This window comes from Erigeron canadensis, chromosome 8, assembly GCF_010389155.1.
Source record: "Erigeron canadensis isolate Cc75 chromosome 8, C_canadensis_v1, whole genome shotgun sequence".
NCBI lineage: Eukaryota > Viridiplantae > Streptophyta > Magnoliopsida > Asterales > Asteraceae > Erigeron > Erigeron canadensis.
In genome coordinates, this window is record NC_057768.1 from 1,530,326 (window position 1) to 1,553,475 (window position 23,150).

The following is a 23,150-nucleotide window of genomic DNA, read 5'->3' on the forward strand; positions in this document are numbered from 1 at the left end:
AATGTATAAAATTAAATAATTGGTGGGTCCAAGATTAGTTCTTGAGAGATGAGTGCATTAGGTGCATTTTGAGGGATTATTCCTTGAAGTGTTTTTTGCTGATGTGACGCTGACTTTTGTTTGGCTACTCATAAGGTCTAAAATCATAATCATAAACTATTTTGATATCACTTTTGAAAGTAATTTGAACTTACGAAAAAGTAAATTACCTTATTGGCTAAATAACCCCTCATTTTTTTAAATTAATAAAGCTGACATTTTACTTCATTTTTATATTCATAAGCTATATCTACTGTTACCACATTTCAAGTTGTGATGCTTTATTATATAACCCGCTATTTCATACAAATTGACCCATTGCCTTCTTTAATAAAAGAAGTGGATGTGAATAGTGGCATTTTTGTCTCCATCTGCATTTTCAGTATAAATAAAACATATGTCAATATTTGATAAAAGCTTGAGGTTAGTTGGGTGGTAAAGCCTCTCCCCCACATGAGAAAGGTCTTTGGTTCAAGTCCCCCCACCCCACCATTAACCTTCTTATTTTTGTTACTTTTAAAAGTTACATAATGTCCCCTGTTGTTTTGGAAGATGCTTACTGCAACTCTTTAACTTCTTTGTTATTTCTTTTTAAACCTTAAAACTTTAAAATTCATGAAATCATATATGTTTTGTAATATTTATTTTATTAACATTTTTTTTTAATTTTAATTTTTAATTTATTTTGTTTCTCTTATTTTAACATTTTGTATTTTGTAATTTTTATATTTTTACATTTTGTAACAATTTTTTGCTTTCTATAAAAAAAAAAATTCTTAAGTTTTTGTTTTTAAATTTTACTTTTGGGGTTTTTACAACTTTTTTTTTTTGTGTAATAGTACAATTTTTAACATTTTGTTTTCTATAAAAAAAAAATCTAAATATTATGTTATATTGTTTAGCAAAATTTTGATATTTATTTGTTTTATATATATTTAGTTGAATTTTTTTTTGTTTTCTATTGACTTTTGAGTTTATTTTATCAACATTTTTTCTTCCTCATTGTTTTGAGTGACATAAACTTGATAGTGTATAGGTACAATGTCACTTGCCATAACATGTAAAAAGGCCGCAAACATACTATATTAAACAAACATATGGTCTGAAATGAAGTAACAACGTTTGTATATGTTGTGTAAATGTATTTGTGTTTATATTTCTTTTTTGAAAGTTTTTTTCAACTTTATGTTTCGCGAAATTATTAATATGGAAGTTAATACAAATAAGATGTTGTGTTTATGGTATTGCATATAAGAATAAAAACGCAAAAAAAGGTTAAATTTTGCCCCGCAATGCGGGGCTTGAACTACCTAGTTTACAATATGGCAGGAAAAACATTTGCTCTACAACGAAAATTGTTGGAAAGCTGACAAGACGAAATATAAATAGATCAAAGTTCATCACTGTGAAATGCAGTGGCAACACATGCTAAAGTGAAGATTAAATGACAGATCCTGATGGTATGAATAAAGACTAGAAAAGGCATCATACACCATCAATAACCATCTATAGTCTAAGCCATCAACGACAATGTGAACCTTGGCATCGAACAGGAGAGCCAAAGAATGTACATATGGCTATTGCAATTGCGTTCATACTTCATAGGTTCAAGCGAGGATAATTGTACAGACATCACCATGCATAAAAATGTCAGCAAAGTAAAGTTGCTATTTTAAGAAACCGAGGCAGAGCCTGGACTCGTAGTGAGTCAGAAAAAATATTGGCTCACAAGAGTCGCATACAGATAGAAGCTGAGATGCACATAGTACCCTAATCGAAAGAAGACATGGTATTTACAACAGCATCGCTTTTCTTCGCAAGCAGTCCAGTACAAATGGATTCAAGGAGAAAGCTGGTCTCCAAAATTAGGCTATTATGCTTAGTCACTAGTCTTCTAGAGGACACGAAGCTGAGCAAGAAATGCAGCACAAAGGTCCAAGAAGAGAAATTGAGGTCCCTGGATCCTCTGTAGATCAAGCAGATACTTGTCTTCCCGTGTTTTGTAAAGCTGCAATCAAGTGTCCCATATTAATGTATTATCATGACGGGTCAAAGAGAGTTATTAATATTTTTGAGGGCGACTCTTTTAAGCTAATTGCTTATGACTGTAAAATATAAGCTGAATTATCAATGTATTTGGGTAAAGCTTATTGTTTAAGAGCTTATGACCTTCTTTATGAAGAAATAAGCTGATAAGCATAAGCCCAAATTTTGAGCTTATTGGAAAGATGCATAAGCTAATGAGTATCAAAACTTAGCATGCCCAAACACCCCCCTAGGAGAAAAAAATATAATAAAAAGATCATGTCGACTCAAAAATGTTTTTTGTCCTTGATTTTACAGCTATATGTTAGCCAAATGCCACATGGTCATTATATGAATGATATGCGAACATAGGTTGTGGTGGTTGGAAATCGCTTTTACCTGGACTTCAAATTTGACCACATTGGGGGAGGTTAGGGCACCGTCGGCTACAATGGTCAACTCATCTCCAAAGTAATGGTTACTCTGCATAGAGTCATTCATCATGCCTTCATGATTGCCAGGAACCCACCTGCATTTCATATTGTAGTGGCCTATCTTTTTCCAGCACACATTCAGCTCTTGCAAAGCTTTCAGGACTTCCGTCATTATCTCACGAGGATGGGCTCGAGACTGTCAAATTTTAAAATAATACTTTAATAGTTTAACTAAGCAGCCAAGAGAAAATAATAATATATACGCAGTCAGCCTGAGTTTAACAATTTTTCATTTTTATTTCCATTTGTATACCTTATTTCAAGGAAACTGGGCCTGTTTGTTTTCTTTAATAAGTTCTTAATACCCGTAGTTAATAGGAATCGAGAGTTGTATAGTAAGATATGGATAAATAACTATTTTGTTTTACAAGCTGAATGAATGAAAGATGGCTATTGGTAACTGTTCGGACAAATACTTCAAATGACAAAACACTATAAGTTTACGGAAATTTTAAATAAACAAATACTAGAGTATATAAACCTGCAGCCCAAGAGCCCACTTCCTCTCAACTTGGCTTCTAACATTTATTCCATGATAATCCATTAATGTAGTAGGGCGCTGCAGCATCGTCGAAGCAGTGGCCTCATTCGAACTCATGCGGTGGAATCCATCCTGCATCCAGTAAAAGCACGAAATTTGGACACAGATGATGCATGGTGGCAACTTCAATACTTTTGACTAGGCTGATTCAGGTCACATCTGATTTCTAATGGGTCAAACTATAAAAAAAATTTACCAGATGTGTAGCTTTCTCATACACCCCTCCTAAATCATTTTATCAAAAAATTATATCATTATTGAGATAATATCTTTTCTAGCAATATTTGACACACCAATTATTCCAGATCAGAAAAAATATTATAGTATTCGATAAGAAGTGTTTTGGCTTTTGGGTAATCCTTACCCATTCCAATCTGCAAAATTTTTTTGCAGTGTCAACCCTTAAAAATTAGCCACCCATTTGGCTCCCCAGAGGTTGGCACACATAATTACAAAAATTAAGTATCCCTCGTTTCTTAGCCTAATCGCATCCTAAAAAGACAAAACAACCAGCCAGAAAAACAATCTAACCATAGGTTTCTGGAATTCAGCTCCAAGATAGCCACTTGAGTTACGAAACCTGTTGTCTAGTAACAAGTAATATGCCACAGTACCCTGGAAGTTATGCATGAATCAGCATGATTATCACTTCAAATCCCATTAACTTACTCTAAAAGAAGAAAAAGGAATTACCTCATTTTGAACGCGGTTGCGAAGCGACTCAACGAGCGTGTCCCTGTCAAACCCCATCTTAACGACCTCTAAAAGTATATCTTCATCCATCTAAAGAAAAACAATTACTTAAACTCCCACAACGAAAAGGCAGCAATATATTATAGTCATTAGTCAGTAAATTGAAAGGATGGACCAGCCTTTTTTGCTTGCTGCACAGAATCAGGTGGAGGAACAGCCAAATAGCGTGGAAGATGAAGCTGGAACCACGGGTGTATACGAATCTCAGGAATCGTTATTCGCTTCATGGGATCAACCACAAGCATCCTTGGGATTAGATCTCTTGCCCCAGGTGATAAGTGGCTCGGAAGGGTATATATTCCACCCTGCATGGCAAACCTCATCCAACTTATTAATTATTAAAAACCATTTCCAATAGACTGAATAATGAAATTCAAAACATTGCAGGAATATGATGAAGACCATCAATTGGAACACAGAAAAGTTAAAAGGTATACACGTCTATGAAAGTACCTTAATTTTTTTGAAGAGGTTCGGAATATTTTCATCATCAAAAGGAAGAGTACCACAGAGAAGGGCATACAAGATAACACCACAGCTCCACACATCAACCTCAGGTCCTGCATAGAGCTTCCCAGATATGACCTTGAAAGCAAAAACCAACGACAACATATAATCAGTTACCTTTGAATGTAGTTAATGATAGGAGTTTCTCAATTTGATTCATAACATAAATATGACTTCAAGAGTCTGGAGGTGGCATTCTGACCCATTTACATATTTATATGCCAATACGGGTAACTTTAACATCTTTAAAGTTCAAAAAAAGAAAAAAAAATCAACCAGTGTACTTTATATGCATAAAACTTCCTAAATTGTGTTATTGTAAAATATAGAATACTCTTGGATTATATAATTATTATATCATATTTGATACACTACTTATTTGCAACGAATTGAAATCTTGGACAAAAAAATTCCAATTCAACACAGCCACCGCGTACCAAAAAACTACTCTTTTTGACCCGTTACCCGACTTGCCCATACTGTGATCTCCTCCATTTGGAATCCATAATCACCGATCTGTAGTCTGTACCTCTGGGGCAGCATAATTAGGACTTCCACAGCTTGTTTTCAGGAAATGACCATCACGCATGATATTGCTGAGACCAAAGTCAGCAATTTTGACATTGCCCTTGGAATCTAAAAGCAGGTTCTCAGGTTTAAGATCTCTGTGAACTACCATGTTCCTGTGGCAATACTCCACACCAGAGATTATCTGATCCAAGCAGTAAAATATTGTTCCACATTATTAAAATAAGTAAATACCAACCAAATGTAGCATATGCTGAGAATAAAACCACCTGCTGAAAAAAATTTCGTCCCTCATCCTCCTGCAATCTACCCTTCTCCACAATGTAATCAAACAGCTCACCAGATTTAACGTACTCCATAACAACATATATATCCGATGGTGTCTCTATAACCTCATAAAGCCGGATAATATGAGGATGCATAAACAATCTTAATATCTTGATCTCTCTTCTAACTGGCGAAAGTGAAGAGAAATAAAGACAGTGTGAGTTATTTTCATGCGAAACCCGATACATTGCAGTATAAAAAATAATATTGTGACGTAAAGAGCATAAACAATGCATTTCAAATATAAGCAGGATAAAACGCAACATTTTTTTCCAACTAAAACCTACCTTTTTCTTCCATGTCCATGTTTTTTATTTTGCGGCGATTGAGGATCTTTATAGCAACTTTGTGACCAGTCAAAACATGCTCTGCAATTTTCACCTTTCCAAATGAACCAATGCCAAGAGTCTTCCCAAGCTTATAGTTCCTTAAGAACATGTCCACACTGCTCCCACCATGTCCTGATCCATCCATATTGTACCCTGTAGAGATAGTTGAATGATGAAATGCTCATAACTACCCACTTATCTAATAGTATATTATTTCATATGTTATTTCTATCATCAAAGAATATAAAAGTATCAGCTTTACTGATTTTAGATAATTCATGAGTTTAAGAAAGTAACATAGGAATCCTATTTCAATACTTCATAACCCTATTTGTGCGACCTTGCATAGAAGACAGATATCATGCAATCGCTTTTAATTTGACTTTCAAAGAATTTAGGAAATAGCTAAGTAGTTAAGGACCAAAATTTCGGTGTTTCGGTCAAGGACTGGTATTTGAAATATCGATTATTTCAGTGGTATTTCGGTAATCATAATATTATGAAAAATATTATATATAATTATATATATACCAAAAAGATTGCAATTATACACACAAATAGCAATTATATTAAGTTAATACTCAATCTAAATATCAAAGTCAAGCTTAAAAGTGTCAATTTTTGATGTTAGTGTTAATGCTTGAAAAATTTAGTGTTTCTTATGTTGTTTGTCTGTTTAGACAAAAATAATTTAATAAAAAATTTATAAAAAAAAACTGAAAAACTGGTATACCACCGAAATTTGACCGATTTCGGTGAGATTTCGGTAAATTTCACCGAAAATCTCGGTACCGAAGTTTTAGACAAAAATCTTTACCGGTATACCAGTGGAGGACCGAAAACTGAAATACCACCGGTATACCACTGGTATACCACCGAAATTGACTACATAGGGAAATAGATATCAGTATCTTTTAAAAAAAAAGAAACTTTTTTGATCTGCACTTGACAAGATGGCCAGGGATGATTAACTACTAGTGACATCTAAAACAACAAAATGCAATGACAGATGTGCATGTTAGTCGTATTCTTGATACTTTTAAAATACAAAGAGCAACTAGGTAAGTTAAGCTTGATTAGGAGAAAAAAAATATCAAATTAATAAGGGGCAATCCAAAAGAATACTATGTTATTGTCTTACTGAACAAAAGGACAGAGGGAGAGAGAGAGATTTTGCGATTAATACGAGACATCCCACAATGGAAACTTCATCAATATTAATAGGATGAAGGGAGCAGCAATCTAGTAAGACGAATGAGAAATAAAAACAACAGGATAAAAAAGTGATCGTTAGTTTTTCAATTGAGATCTTGTTGCATGTTACAATAACGGAAAAAGGGGTGTTTGGGAGTGCATATTTTTTTCATAACTCAAAACTTGTTTTCACAACAAGCAGCACTCACCGGGCATAAAACTTGGCGTGTTTTCTTTGGATTTTGCTAGAACATGCCTAAGCCAAACACTTTGTATTGACACAGAGTAAAAAGCTCAAAACCCTATCGTAGAAACTTAACCGCCAAATAAGTATGCAGGTAATTGATATGCCAAAAGTAAATCAAATTCAAATAAGATTTCCACACGTATGCTATTGTACTAGTATATGAGCAACAGGCACGATAAAGCTTCAAGTTAAGTGTCGTCGGAGAAAAAAAAACGATACACATAAATCATATACCACAAAACACAATAATTAAAAGTGTTCGGCTTTATTCTAATCATGAGCAGCAGGCAATCCACCATACACTGCGCTTTATTCTAATCATGAGCAAAGATACAAGTTACGTGTCTCGACCTGATAAAAGCGTATAAACTAATTTCCGTGTAGGAGCAAACAACTGATCTAAAGCAGAAAGTCATAAATCATATACCACAAAACACAATAATTAAATTTAGGTTTCCGTAACACCAAACCATATCTCACCGAAACGACACTTAACAAACAAAAAAAAACGAAACTAACTTTGCCAACCGATACAAACATATCTCGTAAAGTCGTAATCTAGTGATACAACAACATCATAATAATAACTAATCAACAACATGTTATTGGGCATCAATCAATCACTTAATATACACTTTTTCCAAACCTACTAAGTAAAACAAAAGCCTAAAATTATGAAGAAAAAAAAAATAATGAAAATTTATATAAAAATGTCCTAATAGACAGGATTAATTAAAGTTGAAATTAAGGATCTGAATAATAATAATGATATACACTTAATAATAAAAAATAATAATAAATAATGATGATAATAATAATAATATGGAAACTAACCTAAAAAATGAGCTATGTGATGATGAGTGAAAAGTGTGAATTAATTGGGGAGATTTAATGAATGTATTAGATTATTAAAACAAAACAAAAAAGGTGAGATACAGATTATTAATTTATGTAAATAAGAAATGAAATGATGAATATACGTATATATATATATATATCTGTGTGTGTGTGTGTGTGTGTGTGTGTGTGAAGAGATTCAGAATACCTTTTGGTTTTGGTTGGAAAAGGGGGGAAATGAAATAAGAAGCTGATGAGTGTATGAAGGAAAGGAGAGGAATATAATTGCAGAGGGATTCCCCAAGTTCGCTTTTTTCATTCGACTATTTAATTAAAAAATTTAAAAACAAAACAAAAAACATCTTAAAAAATAGAAAAAATTACATTTTTCGTCCCTCAACTTGGCAGTTTTTTCAGTTTTGACCCTAAAGTGAATTAATTACAGAAAAAACCCTGAAGTTGGTCAATTTTTTCAGTTTTTACTCCGCGACTAAACACCGTTTATCTGATCCGTTAATTGAGGGCCATATTCTTCATTTTGCTCTTCTTCTTCTTCAATACTCAAACACCACCAGATCTAATTATTCACCTCCTTTTTACAACCCAAATCTTCAACAAATATCCAACTCTTCAATTAAATACATAAACACACAAACCCATATCTTCAACACTCATATACATACTCACACATTATTCAACAAAAGCATCACACACTCACATAGTGGTTATCTTCTTCTATACTTCAACAATTCTTCAACAAACATTTGTGCAATAAGGGATTTATGAAACATCGATGCTATCCATCTCGTGTTCAATAGATTAGGTCAACACCGGTGTTTACAAAATAACAAGATGGTGACAAACGATTCTAGCGATTCAAAGAGGCAAAGGATCCGACGGTTTCAAGTAGCATAAGATTCTGACGGGTTTTCTTCTCTTTATCAATATCTTCCTTTATTTGCCTTTTTGTTTGCATTTCATTCAGTATAAATACATACCAATCGGAATATCGGATTGTACAAATACATACAGGTGATATATATAAATATGAAAAGATATAAATTATGAGTATCAATTATCAATATTATTGTTTATATGTACTTTATGTGTTTTTAAATGTGTAGTTAGTGGCATTTATCTGTTTGATTTTATATATTGGGTTTGAGTTTGGCTGGTTTGAACATGGTGATGGATTATTTTTATATTATGAAAAGCAGGTGTTGTTAATTAACAAAAAGTAAATGGTGGATTTTTGATATTGGATTTGGGGGTTTTATTGAATTAGAAATGGTGTTTTTTTGTTTTTTTTTTTAATTTCGAGAATGAAGTTATGAAGATCTGGTGGTGTTTGAGTATTGAAGAAGAAAAAGAATAGCAAAATGACGAATATGCCCCTCACTTAACGGATCAGATAAACGGTGTTTAGTCTCGGCGTAAAAACTGAAAAATTGACCAACTTCAGGGTTTTTTCTGTAATTAATTCACTTTAGGGTCAAAACTGAAAAAACTGCCAAGTTGAGGGACGAAAAATGTAATTTTCTCTAAAAAATATATGTAATTTTTATGGGGATAGTTATATAAGAATGTTAGATATGTAAGTTTAGATGTTAAACATTCACATGTTTGTTTTTTAATTCACAAGAGCAAGTATCTGCACGTTGCGGTGAGATGGGAGGGTGATAGCTAGGTCATAAAGTGTGATATGTCATAAGGTGTGATAGGTCATAGGAGTTGTAGTATGATAGTCAAATGTCTTAGCCCTACGGGCTCTGTCTCGTATTTAAAAGTTCGCCGAAAGTATATCGAATAACATCTCTGATGAAAGAGCAAGAAATTTTAATAAGACCCATATAATTTTTATAATTTATCGATGTACTGTTTTTAAATAAAAAAATTTTAATGAATTGGAGGAATGAATGATTTATGGAGGAAAGAGATAAAAATGATTGGTTGAGATTTGAGGAGAGAATAAATGGTATTATAGTTATTTTAGGTAAATATAAAATAGATATGATGGACATTTTGTGAAAGTACTTAAAATCAATATTGAAAGTTTAAGTTCAATGTTGAAATTCTAGAAGTTTATTGCTTTATAATATACGAGAGCAAGTACCCACGCGTTTGCGGCGGTCAGATGGTGGGGTGATACCTATGTCATAGAGTATGATAGGTTATAGGAGTTGATATGTCATAGAGTATGATAGTCAAATGCCTTAGCCGTACGGGTTCTGCCCTCGGATATAAAAATTTGTCGAAAGTATATCGAATGACATCTCTAATGAAAGATGATGAAATTTTAAGAACACCCATACAATTTTTATAATTTATCGATGTACGGTTTTTGAGATAAAAGATTTTGAATGAATTTGAGGAATAAATGATTTGTGGAGAAGAGAAAAAAAAGATGATTGTTTGAGATTTGAGGAGAGAGAAAGGGTATTATAGTTATTTTAGATAAATATAGAATAGATAGGATGGGCATTTTGGAAAAATACTTAGAATCAATATTGAAAATTTCAAGTTCAATGTTGAAAGTCTAAGGAAAATCTGCTTTATAATATAGTATAGATATAGATAAAGTTTATGGGGCCAAGCATCTATTCATTAAACAAAAAATATTAAAAAATTAGTATGTAATGGGTTCCACATCTAAGTTTGTCGGACAACCTTATATTCACTATTCTTAATTTTTATTATTGAACGTCATAACTTGATATTGATACAGTGAAACAACTAACATACTAATGCATAAAACGAGCATGGTACTCGCGCGCAATGCGCGTGGCAGTAGTGTGGAAAATGATCTGCTTTATTCGGGATTTTTGGTAGTTACGTAAAGAAAAAAAACAAAAAAACCCAAAGGCAGATAAGGTATTTCAAAGACATAAAATATTTAATATAGGGGATTTGCTTTATTAGTGAATATAGATAAGAATAACTATTGTATTAATAAAAACAAAAAAAAAATTCATGAAATTATATAAGAAATTTTATTTTTGTCTATTTTCAATTAAAAAAAATTATGATTTTTATTAAACATTTAAAAAGCTATTTTTTTGAAAAAAATATTACAAAGTTATAGGAAACACCTTTTTTTATTGAACTTTTACATAAGATTTTTTCTAAGACATATTTCTACAATATAATTATTCTTTATGAATTACTCATATAGAGATTACAAATACACATTTTTTGTAATCAGTTAAGGTACCCGTTCCATACGACGTTGAAAATATACGGACACAAGATTTTGTGATAATGATAATTTCTAACCAAACTTATGTAAAATGATAACATAGTATCGTGCAAAGTATAAAGGTCATATGTTTAATAACATAGATTTTGTGACAATACACAACGTGAGAGGTGATGTGACGATATTAATTCTAAAATAAACATTTGTGCAATAAAAGATGAGAAAATGATCCATACTGCAGATTTTACCTAAGCTTAGGTACTATCACTTTAAAAAAGTTACAAATTAAAACTTTGAATTTGATTAACATACATAGTCCCCTGAATTTTACACAACCTCCCTTGAATTTTACATAATCCCCCTGTTTTATCTAATATAGGTACTGTATGTTTTATCTAACATTTCTCCATAAAAGATACCATAGTATGATGCATGTTCCTACGAATTGAAAAATGTAGTATTATTATTATTATTATTATAATATAAGCTATAATAAATTAAATTGATAATTGAATGGGGTAACTCTATAAAAATAAAATTTAACTAAACAAATAAAGAAAAGTAAATTAATAAATTAATTAAAGATTTTATAATAAGTATATATAAAGTGCATATACGTTGGATAACAATATAACATATAATAATTGAACAAAAACTTTATTGTTTAATAAATAGTCTACCTTTTAATGAGTACTAAACCATAAACCAAACTTTCAATTGTAATCTTTTATTTTTTTACTCCTTTATAAAAGAAATGACCCTTTTTATTTTAGGTAATTCTACCTTTGAATTACCAGAATTACCCTTGATTTTTTATGTTTTGTCCTTAATTAATTATAATTTACATTCTAAACCTTTATTTTAATAATTAACAATTTAAGCCCCTATCTTCTAAAAATTTTCACCATTACAATTACATCAACCTACATCACTTGACATCACAACCACCACCACCAATAGTACCACCACCGACACCACTAGACTACCTTCCCACCGCCGCCACATTACGCGGGGTACCATGCTCGTAATATAGAATCCACAAACCATAAATCCATAATTTGTCATTGTTTTGACAACGTCTTTTCTTTTAGTTTGGCTAGTTCGTAAAATATGATTGAGTTATTAAAGCATGTGAAAATATTTAGGGATACATGAAAGGAAAAATTTTCAAATAATCAAACACTAAAATGTACATTTATCTTATTGGATTTGCTTATTTGTATTTTGATCTCAGTAGACAATCGAACAAAACTAAAATAAAAAAGACACTAAGCTGTGCGAGTTACTTGTTGGTAATTTTAAGCTAAAGTATTGTGTTTTGGATTTGAATCATTGGTTATCCATGACTGATCTAGGGGTGTTGATCGGTCGGGTTATTTGTGTTTTGGGTTATTTGGTTCGGGTTATTCGGGTTTTGAAGAATAATACTTTCATCCGTAACACAAACCGAATAAGATTCGGGTTACTTAGGTTTGGGTTATTCGGGTTTGAGTTAATTGGGTCGGGTTTTGGGTAACCCAATTAAAAAATTATATGGACTTTGAAGCATACTAATATTTTTTTTAAAAAGTTGATTAATTATACTTCAATATAATTTAAATTTCAAAAACATAGAAAATCATATTTCGTAAAAGTGTAAATGAACTAATTGTTTATATTCAAAAGTATTTCAACAACTTTGATTATCTACTTCTTGATTTAGTGCATTACAACATGGTTGTATTAATCGATAAATAGTCATACTATGTAAAATATATAAACTATAAACTATTCAAGATAATATAAAAAACACTTAATTAATTAAACACTCTTGCAAATATATATCGCAAATATTATTTAAACTAAACTATTGAAGTAAAATTTAATTAAGCTATTGTTATATGAAATTTTAATACAAGATAGTATAACTATTATACTCGTAATATAGTAATAGTTTTGTATAATAATAACAAAAGACAAAACGGTATGTTTGATTTATGTCTACCATAATACTTACAATACAAAAGTTACCGAGCTGGAAATCATATTTGGTAATTTATAAATAAAAGCATGAAGATTAAGTCAACTATATAATACTCCTATAAATATTATATAGATAAAAAAAAAAAAAAAAATTTATATGGGTTATTCGGGTTAACCCAAATAAAATAAATTTCACCCATAACCCAAACCAATTAAATTTATATGGGTTTGGTTAACAAAATAACGAACCCGAAACCCGAATAACCCAACTCATATAACCCAAATACATTCGGGTTGGATCAGGTTAATTGGGTATGATTTTTTTCAACACCCCTAGACCGATCTATGTATCCAGTTTAACAATATAAAAGTTTGAAATGTTTGTGTACTTATAGTTTGGATTTAAATAAATCAAATATACTCTTACTTGATGCTCCTTTGAATTGTCGTATCTTGTGCCGCACACAAAAATTACATATCTTATGTTCATATATGACGATGAATAAAATGTTAAACACAAAAGCTATGCAAAATATATGTTATATCGTTATGTTTGTTTTGGATAAATTCCAACTTGGTATGTTTCTCTTAAAAACAAAATATTTGGCGAAACTTGATACCTTAAAAGTCTTTATTTTTTAATATTCTATGTTAAAAAATATGCCCAATAACATTAACATGTAAGTCTATTTATTTGTGAACACTTTTTTAACGAAGCGCATAACACGACCAGACAAAAAAGGGTAGCCCCACCACCCACTATTAGCGGCGACGTTGCCGCAAATAATGGGTCCCACTGACAGACTGATCAATTCAAAGCGACCGTTTCACGTGCAGTGGACCCCACTATTTGCGGCGATGTCGCCGCTAATAGTGCCCCCACTGCAACTACATCGTTTTAAAGCGCAGATCATCTATCCTTTTCCTTGCATGTTTCTTTCTTCTCCGTAATACCTCCAGCCATCTCTTCCTCCATATTTTCCTTTCTTCTCCATATTATCCTTTTTATTTGCATAATCCGGCCATCTATCCCCTCATCCTCGTTATCAACAATCCTATTTGTTTGTCCTACGTTTTCTGGCGTCCCGGCCTCCATTTTCAGACGCGGTTTTAGCGGCGACTTTTTTCCGGCGAATAAGTTATCTGGCCAACCAGTTTTACGGGGAGCGTTTTTTCTGTTGATATCCGGCGAACCAGTTTTGGAGATTTCTGGCGAACCAGTTTTCCGGCGATAATATTTTTTCCGGCGACCCAGTTTGTTCGGTATTCCGTCTACTCATTTTTCTGGTGAACCAGTTTTCAGACGAGGTAACACTCATTTACCTTTTAAATTGTTGTTTTTATTTTAACATATAAAAATGTTATCAAATATTTGTTTGTTATAGAAATTATTAGTTATAGAAAATAAATGTTAGAAAATATATGTTTGTTAGAAAATATATGTTGAAAAAAAATGTTAGAAAATATGTATTAGAAAAAATTAGTTATAGAAATGTTATAGTTTAATGTTATAAAATATATGTTTGTTATATAAAATATATGTTAGAAAATATATGTTAGAAAACAACTGTTAGAAAATATATGTTAGAAAATATTAGTTATAGAAATGTTATAGTATTATAGTTAGGAAATATATGTTTGTTAGTTTGATTGTAAGAACTTTGTAGAATATGATTGTTAGAAGGATTATGTTATTATAGTTAGAAATGATATGATTCTTAGAAATTAAATGATTTTTAGGCATTATTGGTAGTTAGAATTATTGTTTAAAATGTTATATTATTATAGTTAAAATGATATGTGGTACCTACACAGCAGTTGTTTCGCTTCCGACATAACAACCTTCAAAGCTCTCATCAGGGCCAGCTCCCTGTCAGTAAGAACGACACGAACGGCAAAGCTTTCAGCAAGGGTGGACTTGAGACATCGTAACACCCATTGATAATTCGCCACCCGCTCGTTTACAATAAACGCATACGCTAAACTGAAGGTCTTGCCCGTTGAAGTCACGTCGACGATCTCAACTAGCGGCATGTTGTAGATGTTGGTTTTGTACGTGGAGTCTATTTCAATAACCCAGGGAAATGCGCGCCATAGGGTCATTGATGTTGGATGAATGAAAAATAGGTTCTCCAAGCGTCCATTTTTGTTATTTGTGGTGAACTAGTAAAAGTACTTTTTCTCCTGCAATAGTGAGAACATAACCTGCAAAAAGTGAACAAGATATAGTAAATAAGTCACTTCCAACAACGTAGTGCAAGATAATATTTGATGTTTGTACCTGCATTGGAGTACGCTTTGCTTGGCCCGACCTCCGTCTCGATTTCAGGAAGTTGGTAATGTCTCATTTCCGAGTCAGGTTTCCCGGAAATTCAAGTTTGAGTTTACCAGGATCTGATGTGGGTACAAACCATGATCAGATTGGTTCCCCACATATTCCTTTTCTTCATCCGCCATCCGTCTCGCGTACGCATTCCCTTGCAGATCGGTAGTTGGATCATGATTGTGTCTCCAATCCTTGACAGTTAACCTCCAACCACCATCACGCCCAGGGCGGCCTATTAAAGTGAAGGGACAACCTATCTTACTGGACCGTTTGGGTGGCTCAATTAACCTTGCATCGCGCGCTCCACCGTGGTGACATATAAGTGTCACTCTATTGACCACATCTTTTGAGTTTTTGTTTGTCCGCCGTATGACCAGAACATAACCCAAATCCATTGTTGTTCTTTGAGCCCACTCCGTCAATTCTTCAACAGAACCGAACACCTCATCAGTTTCAAAGTCCTCAGCTTCGCATTCAAATTCATCGTCTGCATCAGGTTGCTCAAACACATTATCCGGCACTTCAATACGTACGTTTTCTGGGTCTGCCCAAATATCCTCCAAACTATCCATTTGAAACAATTCAAGTAAACATCTAGTTCGTTAACTATTGATGGTGTCCATACTATATATCTATATATTTATTAAAACAATAGGAATTCTAACCTTTTAAAGCTCTCCTCAATATAAAGCTATTTTTAAAATTTGCCACATAGATTTTTATCCTATGTGTCATTATCACATTTTTTTTACAATATTTATCCATTAAATATTAAATAAAAAAGATATTTATATACAAACTTAAGAAATCAAATCCCTTATATTTAAGAAACAAATCTCATATGCAAAAAAGAAAACTAAAACCGTATAAACTTAAATATGAGTTTAAATTTTCTATATATTTTTTTTTTCCCTGTAAAGACAATATTCTTTATCTAACTTTTTTGATCTTGGATTCATTTAATCAAATCGTATATTATCAAAATCGTTTCATTATAGGAATTTAAATATTTCTAACTAGATAATGATATCACAATTTGATTCATTGAAGTTACGGGTTATGCGGGTTCATTTTTTTCACGGGTAGCAATTGTTTTAATAAAAACATGGGTTGTAATTACAATTATTCCTGATCAAATACGATATTTAAAACAAATATGCAGCCACAAGATACTGTCAATCTCATTTAAACTAATTTTCACTATTCAAGTAGCACAACACCATTAGGTTTCTAAATATGTTCAACTAAGTTTAATTTTTTTTTTTTTGGTATTTAAATGTTGAACATTATATATATTATTGATTTCAATGTCAATATTAAAACTTTTAAAAAATAAATTTAATATCCGCACATCGTGCGGATAAAAAACCTTGTATATATATATATATTTACACATATGTATAATATCTACATCTATATTCATAACATATATATATAAACATACGCCAATATACCATCAGCTATGAAAACGAAATTGCCAGCGGCTATGAAAACGAAAAAGCAATGTCTGAAAACGAAAGACACAATACGCTTGAAAAGGAAAGATACAATTTGCGTTATGAAAACGACGACTACATATAGTGTTTGAAAACGATGATTAGTTATGAAAACGATGATTCATATGTTTGAAAAAAATATTTGAAAGATACATTGATTCATTATGAAAACGACGACTACATATAGTGTTTGAAAACGATGGGCTGCCATCATTTTATCCTATCGAAGTATGGCATCATTTTATCAGATATCAGTCGGTGGGGGGCCCACTATTCACGGCGACGTCGCCGCAAATAGTGGTGACGTGGCTCACGTTTTTCAATCATCGTTAGCAGCGATGTTGCCGCTAATACCCTGATGGGGTTGACCGTTGACCTGGTGGTGTTACCAGTGTCTTTTTTTAATCGCAGCCATAGATATAGGCGTTAGCCGTATAGGCATATCAAACCTTTTTCAAGTAAAAAGGGCTTGAGGGTGATGTTTATTTTGATGTCGGGAAGACGACCGGGGGGGAGACGATTTATATAAATAAATAAATAATAAATATAAAAAATAAAAACCAGGGGAAGGGATGGAATGGAATGCAAAATAAAAAGAATTATTATAGATTTGGTGTTAAACATCGTCGGCTGAAACCCCTTTTGCCGACTCACCTTCCCCCTCCTTTTAATTCATTCCCCAATTGTAAGTCCTTCCACCCCCCATTTTCTTCTTTCTTTCTTTATTTATTTGTAACCTAAATCCCTTTGTTATTATCATTATAATTATGATTTTTCTTTAGAACATAGACTTTTAAATAATCATACAGTAATACCAAGCAGCCTAAAGGACAAACATGGATACACACAAACATGTATTCATTTTACGGGAACTAAGCAGCCTAAAGGACAAGATTTTTGAGAATGGTGACTTATGCAGCGTGTATCTAGGACCAGGGGTAGTTCTTCCATTGTAAAATCCGAAATTAAGATTTCCGTTTTGCTATGGAACCCAAGACATATGAAAAACAAACTTAATTTGACTGTGAAAGTAATTTACGGAGCGGACACAACAAATTTACAACATAGATAATTGTGTGGTAGTTTTGACTGTGACGTACCTACATGCAGTAACATAACAAGAATGTAATTTTGTAAGTGTATTTAGGTTACATATGTAACACATGAATTACCAAATGAATTCTTTATGTTATTGATTCTTATATGGAAAATGATTAGTTTTGCCTACATTAACATTAACCTAAAAATGTGATCATCACATGTGACAAAATGAAAGCAAAAGATGAGGACAGATATATATTCAATTTTCACGTGTCATCTAATGAAGAGATTAGGTTGATTTTTAGGCCTACCGATTAGGCATGTCAGTCATATCTCTTCTTTTGTACATGCATATATAAAATCTTTTATCTTTATGCTCTTTGGGATCTTCTGATCTTTTGCGTGTGTACTTGTTTGATCATCAATGTCTTTGTTTTCTGAGGATATATTGTGTCTTTGTTTTTGTGCTTATTGTTAAAGCTATTCTGTTATTGGTTGATCACAGTTTTTAACATGCTTAGGTAAGTGAAAAAGAGAAATGTTACACTTACAAAGTTACAAACTAATGTGTCACCAATAACATATGGAATGAATAAAGACACGTAAATCATTGGTCCATTTCAGTTTGTAAATTGGAACATTGATTTGTTAGTGTAACATTTCTTCATGCAAAATGTGAAGTCAGTTGGTCTTGGATAATTTATTCCTTTAAAAGTTACATGGCGTTTACTCTGATGTATATTAAAGCAGGTCAGTTTGAAATTGGATTGGATGCTTGTGGTATTTTAGAACTTCTTTTTAATAACTCAGAGTTGGAATCAGTTGATATGACGTCTAGAAGGAACATCAATTACAGTCGTCTTGCTGTCGATGAAGACAATACTGGCAGGGAGGCCACATTTGACCCTCGGTTTGACCTGGCTCCAGAAAGGTCAGATAAAGTCCCATGGAAAGCTGTTGCGCTTGCACTTTTTCTTCTTTTCTTTGGATGTGTGCTCCTCCTACTTTCGTTATTCATCTTTACTGGTCACATGGGAGGGGATAGAGCTCAGGCATATGGCTTGTTGGGACTCGGGACACTCACCTTCCTCCCAGGTATGGTATTTCAACTGTATTACTTCACCTTATGTCATTAGGATAGGTAAAAGAGGTAATTTCACTTGACATGGTAGAGGTGTTAAATTGGGTGGGCTGCATTGGCTTAGAACAAGTAAAGTATAAATACTGGCCGTGTCGGGGCCAACCTGTTGAACATTTTGTTCCTCCATATTTTGATCTAAAAGGTGAAATATATGTGTGTATATATATTGAACAAGTAGTTATTATTTTTTTAATCAAACGGCAAATTTTATATCTCCAAAACCAATACAACGCCAATCCCAGTTTCAGTGATTGACAATCCCAACCACTTACTCATAGAGATCTCATATACACCTATACTATACATTAAATTTTAAAACTATATTCCATTAACGTTATATCTACTAACTCACATATCAAACTATATGTATCTCAGCAATCACCATATCTCATACCAAGATTTTGCAATAGTATTTCCAAGGTACCAAACCAGCAGCCTATTTTCAAAGGCATATCACCTTCCATTCAAAATATGCTTCCACAACATGTTGTTAAAAAAGTCATCTCCATCCAAACTTTACAGTATTACCCATTTAAGTCATCTCCCATTTGTTTTTTAATTCATCACTAGCCCTGCAACTCTTAAATTTAAGAGTCAGAAGTCTAAGTTTGACACATTCCATAACTTTATCTCTAATCTTCTCTTTAGGAATGCTAACTTGATTAAATGTTCTGCTATTCCTTTCCTTCCAAATCCAATACACACAAGCAGCCAAACCGATCCTCTGCACAATATTCCAAATTGTTTTGGGACACTTTGAATCCACAAACCATTGAATTAATCCCTCCCAACAACTAGTTAGTAGTTCTAATAATAAGAAATGCATTGAAAGCTGGCAACCGCCCACAGGATTCAAACCCTCGATCCAGTCACATGTAGCCAACCCCCTGACCAACCCTTAGGGGGGAGGGAGCCGAAGGATAGTTGGTGGCGAGATGGCGGCAAAATGGTTGCAACGGACGCGAGATGGCGGCGAGCTGGGTGGGGCGAGCTCTGAACTCGCTGCGAGTTGGAGAAGACAGGGACCAATGGTGTAACTTTCCAAACGGTCATGTGACCGTTGGGAGGACCAATGGTGTAAATCTGGACGCTCCAGGGACTAAAAGTGACAAGTCTGGAATTTTTTTTTTTTGAATGTCTATATATATATGGCTGAATGTATACTACCAAAAACACAAGCAAACTCCATATTTACCCTATATTTCTCAATTCAAACACAAATATTAACATTTTTTCATCATATGGATCCATTAACTTCATCTTCATCATCGTCGTCCGAAGAGATTTCTTCGGCTTCGGAATTTTCAATTCCTTTGTCGTTTCCGAATTTATCCACGGGTAGTAGCCTACCTTTTTTGCAAAGTGTTCTTGACGCGGTTGAAGACGACACGAGAAGCTCAACGGAAACCCGTACCTACATCGAGCGGTTTCAGGAACGAGCTCACGAAACGCTTATGCGTGACTACTTTGTTGAAAACCCAAAGTTTGGCCCGGTTTGGTTTCGTGAAAGATTTCGAATGAGTCAAAGGTTGTTTTTAAAGATTGTTACTGATATTGAGCAACGTTTCGTTTACTTTCAAGAGCGTGTAGATCGGTCGGGGAGAAAGAGTTTAGCTGCCATACAAAAATGCACATCCGCGGTGGAACAACTCGGAACGGGAAACCCTCCGGATAACTTTGATGACTACCTGTGCATGGCAGCGAGAACTTCTTGCGAAAGCCTTGATCATTTTTGCAGCGCGGTCGTCGAGTTATTTCGTGACGAGTACTTACGTAGGCCCACTAGTCATGATGTTGCCCGGTTGTACGCAACGCATGAACGGAGACACATAATTCTAGGAATGCTAGGAAGTCTTGATTGTATGCATTTTGTTTGGAGAAATTGTCCTAAAGCGTTGAAGGGACAATACAAAAGAGGTGATCATCCATACCCCACGGTTACGCTTGAAGCCGTTGCTTTACAAGACTTGTGGATTTGGCATACTTTTTTTGGTCCTCCAGGGCCGCTTAATGTCTTGAATGAATCGAGTTTGTATACGAGGGAGCGAAATTCGACGGCTCCTGACTCGTCTTTTACCGTAAACGACCGTCGTTACAAACGGGGATACTATCTTACCGATGGAATCTATCCTAGGTGGGCGACTCATGTCAAGATAATGCCATATCCGACTAAAACAAATGACATGAAGTTCAAGAAAGTTCAAGAATCGGCAAGAAAGGATGTAGAGCGAGTGTTTGGTGTTTTGAAAGGAAAATGGGGGATTTTGAGTCGGCCAATGCGAGCGATGACGGTCGACAAGATTACCAACATCGTACACGCGTGTATTATATTGCACAACATGATTATAAAGGATGATGGAAGGGCAATATCACTGGTTCGTATTGTGGATAGGGGAGTTCAATGCAGTAGATGAGATAGAAGATGAAGAAGTTCATCATCGTCTTCGATATGATCTTACAGAGCACGTTGGGAGACTAAATTTATCCTATCTCGACGACCCGACGGCTCAACCAACACCGATTGCCGATTTATTTATGTAGTTTTTTTTTATTCGTAATAAAATGTATGTGTTTTTATTTTATTTTATGTTTTGTATCTTTAAATCTTTAATCGCTAAATGAATGTATGTGTTTTCTTTATATATTTGGTTAGTTATATTTAAAAGGGTTAATTATGTAAAGTTTATAAATGTTAAGGATAAATTATTAAAATGTGAAGGAAAGGTTGGGACTTGGGAGTGATGGTTGCCACTAAAAAAGGTTGAAAAATGGTTGGAGGGTTGAAATGAGGTGGAGTAATTTGATTGGATAGTTGAAAGGAGATGGAAAGGTTGAACCTTTCGGCTCCCTCCCCCCTTATATCTAACAAGATATAAAGAAAAGTATTTGTTATTGTAAATAAAGTCATATAGGACAATTCTCAACCAATTGACATAGTTGTCACCCTTGATCCATTTTCTTTATTAGCTAAATTGTGAAGTCTTATCTGTTAGAGATATCAAGACAACCCAACTTATAGGTAGACAGGGATACATTGACACCTTTGCCATATATAGGTGAACAGGGATAATGGGTTACAAACTTACAATGACACCTCTGCCATATATGTAAAAACTCGTATAATTGCTTCGTTTTTTTTTGTAATGAATTCAAAGTTAAAAAGGAAAGGACAAAAGGATAAAACATATAAACATCAACTGAAGTCTAATTAATCTTTTTGCAACCTCCCAAATAATTTTGTTTAAAAACTGGAGCATTGTTTAATTCAACTTGTATCTCCAAGGGTCACTAATGAAATAAATTATTGGACACAGAAGTGGGGATGGGTCAAACAAATTCAGTCATTTGTACCCGTTTTGATCACTTGACCACTCTCTGCGCTGCCCACCATGCTACTTATGGGACATACTAATATTTTGTAGCAGGTTATAGTCATAGGACTATAGGAGTCATATATGTCAATGATTACATGTTAATTCGGTTTAACTTACACTGAAGTTGCAGATTTTGAGTAGTTTTGATAATTTTGTGCATCTGAATCAGGCTTTATAAGATTTTCAAGCATATCTTTTATTTTTTGTTAGACTTGTTGACGATAATTCTATATTTAGGATTCTACGAGACTCGCATTGCATATTATTCATGGAGGGGTGCTCAAGGCTACCATTTTACTGCCATCCCTAGTTACTAGGTGTCATGCGGTCTTCCTGGTTTCTGCAGTTGTAGTTGGGTACCTTTTTGTTTGACTGTATATATAGTGATCATATCTTTCTTTTTTAATGTCGTTTTAGGAATTCGACATGTACAAAGTCACAGAAACCATGGTTTTGTGCTTACAGAAATTTGTTGAGTTCTTTTTCTTGTATCAGCTGGTTTTCCATTTTCCTGTTATTATTGGATGCATGTTATTGTTAGTATGCGAATTGGAAGGATGTAGGTTCATTTTGATCAAAGAGTAAACTTGAGAGGCTCTTGATACTGTGGAACTAAATTGGCATCAACAGGATAAGGTATTGGAAGAATGGAAGTTAAAATGTAGACAGTATGTGTATAAGGAAATAGATGTCACAATGAAGAGAAAATGTGCGGATCATTGGAGATTTGATGTTCAAACGCACACAAAGTAATTTAACAAAAGCAACGCACGTATACAAACGCCATGTATCA

At 33.5% G+C, this 23,150-nt stretch overlaps 2 protein-coding genes across 3 annotated transcripts; one reads left to right on the top strand and one right to left on the bottom strand.

The window, feature by feature from the left end:
• Positions 1-1,473: 1,473 nt before the first annotated feature.
• Positions 1,474-8,117, bottom strand: LOC122578658 (SNF1-related protein kinase catalytic subunit alpha KIN10-like). Its single transcript, XM_043750664.1, has 11 exons — positions 8,030-8,117; positions 5,502-5,696; positions 5,157-5,341; positions 4,889-5,071; positions 4,306-4,437; positions 3,972-4,157; positions 3,793-3,882; positions 3,631-3,714; positions 3,040-3,171; positions 2,464-2,694; positions 1,474-2,047 (listed from the first exon to the last, which is right to left on the bottom strand). Exons 2-11 carry the CDS (start codon positions 5,686-5,688, stop codon positions 1,934-1,936), a joined length of 1,524 nt encoding a protein of 507 aa, XP_043606599.1. The 5' UTR covers positions 5,689-5,696; positions 8,030-8,117; the 3' UTR covers positions 1,474-1,933.
• Positions 8,118-17,284: 9,167 nt separating this feature from the next.
• On the top strand, positions 17,285-22,848 carry LOC122609876 (transmembrane protein 230-like). 2 transcript variants are annotated; one of them, XM_043782816.1, is made up of 3 exons: positions 17,285-17,486; positions 18,590-18,937; positions 22,595-22,848. In XM_043782816.1, the coding sequence occupies exons 1-3, from the start codon at positions 17,384-17,386 to the stop codon at positions 22,672-22,674; spliced, it is 531 nt and encodes a 176-aa protein (XP_043638751.1). In that variant the 5' UTR covers positions 17,285-17,383; the 3' UTR covers positions 22,675-22,848. The 2 variants fall into 2 exon arrangements, with proteins under 2 accessions (XP_043638751.1, XP_043638752.1); XM_043782817.1 differs by having other exon boundaries at positions 18,593-18,937.
• The last annotated feature ends 302 nt before the right edge of the window (positions 22,849-23,150 follow it).

Coding starts and splice junctions, on each gene's coding strand:
- LOC122578658 (XM_043750664.1), bottom strand. CDS start 5,688: ATGGATGGATCAGGACATGGTGGGAGCAGTGTGGACATGTTCTTAAGG. Junction 5,342..5,501: donor CATGGACATGGAAGAAAAAG/GTAGGTTTTAGT, acceptor CACTTTCGCCAG/TTAGAAGAGAGATCAAGATA. Junction 4,158..4,305: donor ACCTCTTCAAAAAAATTAAG/GTACTTTCATAG, acceptor TTTGCCATGCAG/GGTGGAATATATACCCTTCC.
- LOC122609876 (XM_043782816.1), top strand. CDS start 17,384: ATGCAAAATAAAAAGAATTATTATAGATTTGGTGTTAAACATCGTCGG. Junction 17,487..18,589: donor TTTTAATTCATTCCCCAATT/GTAAGTCCTTCC, acceptor TGTATATTAAAG/CAGGTCAGTTTGAAATTGGA. Junction 18,938..22,594: donor GACACTCACCTTCCTCCCAG/GTATGGTATTTC, acceptor TTCTATATTTAG/GATTCTACGAGACTCGCATT.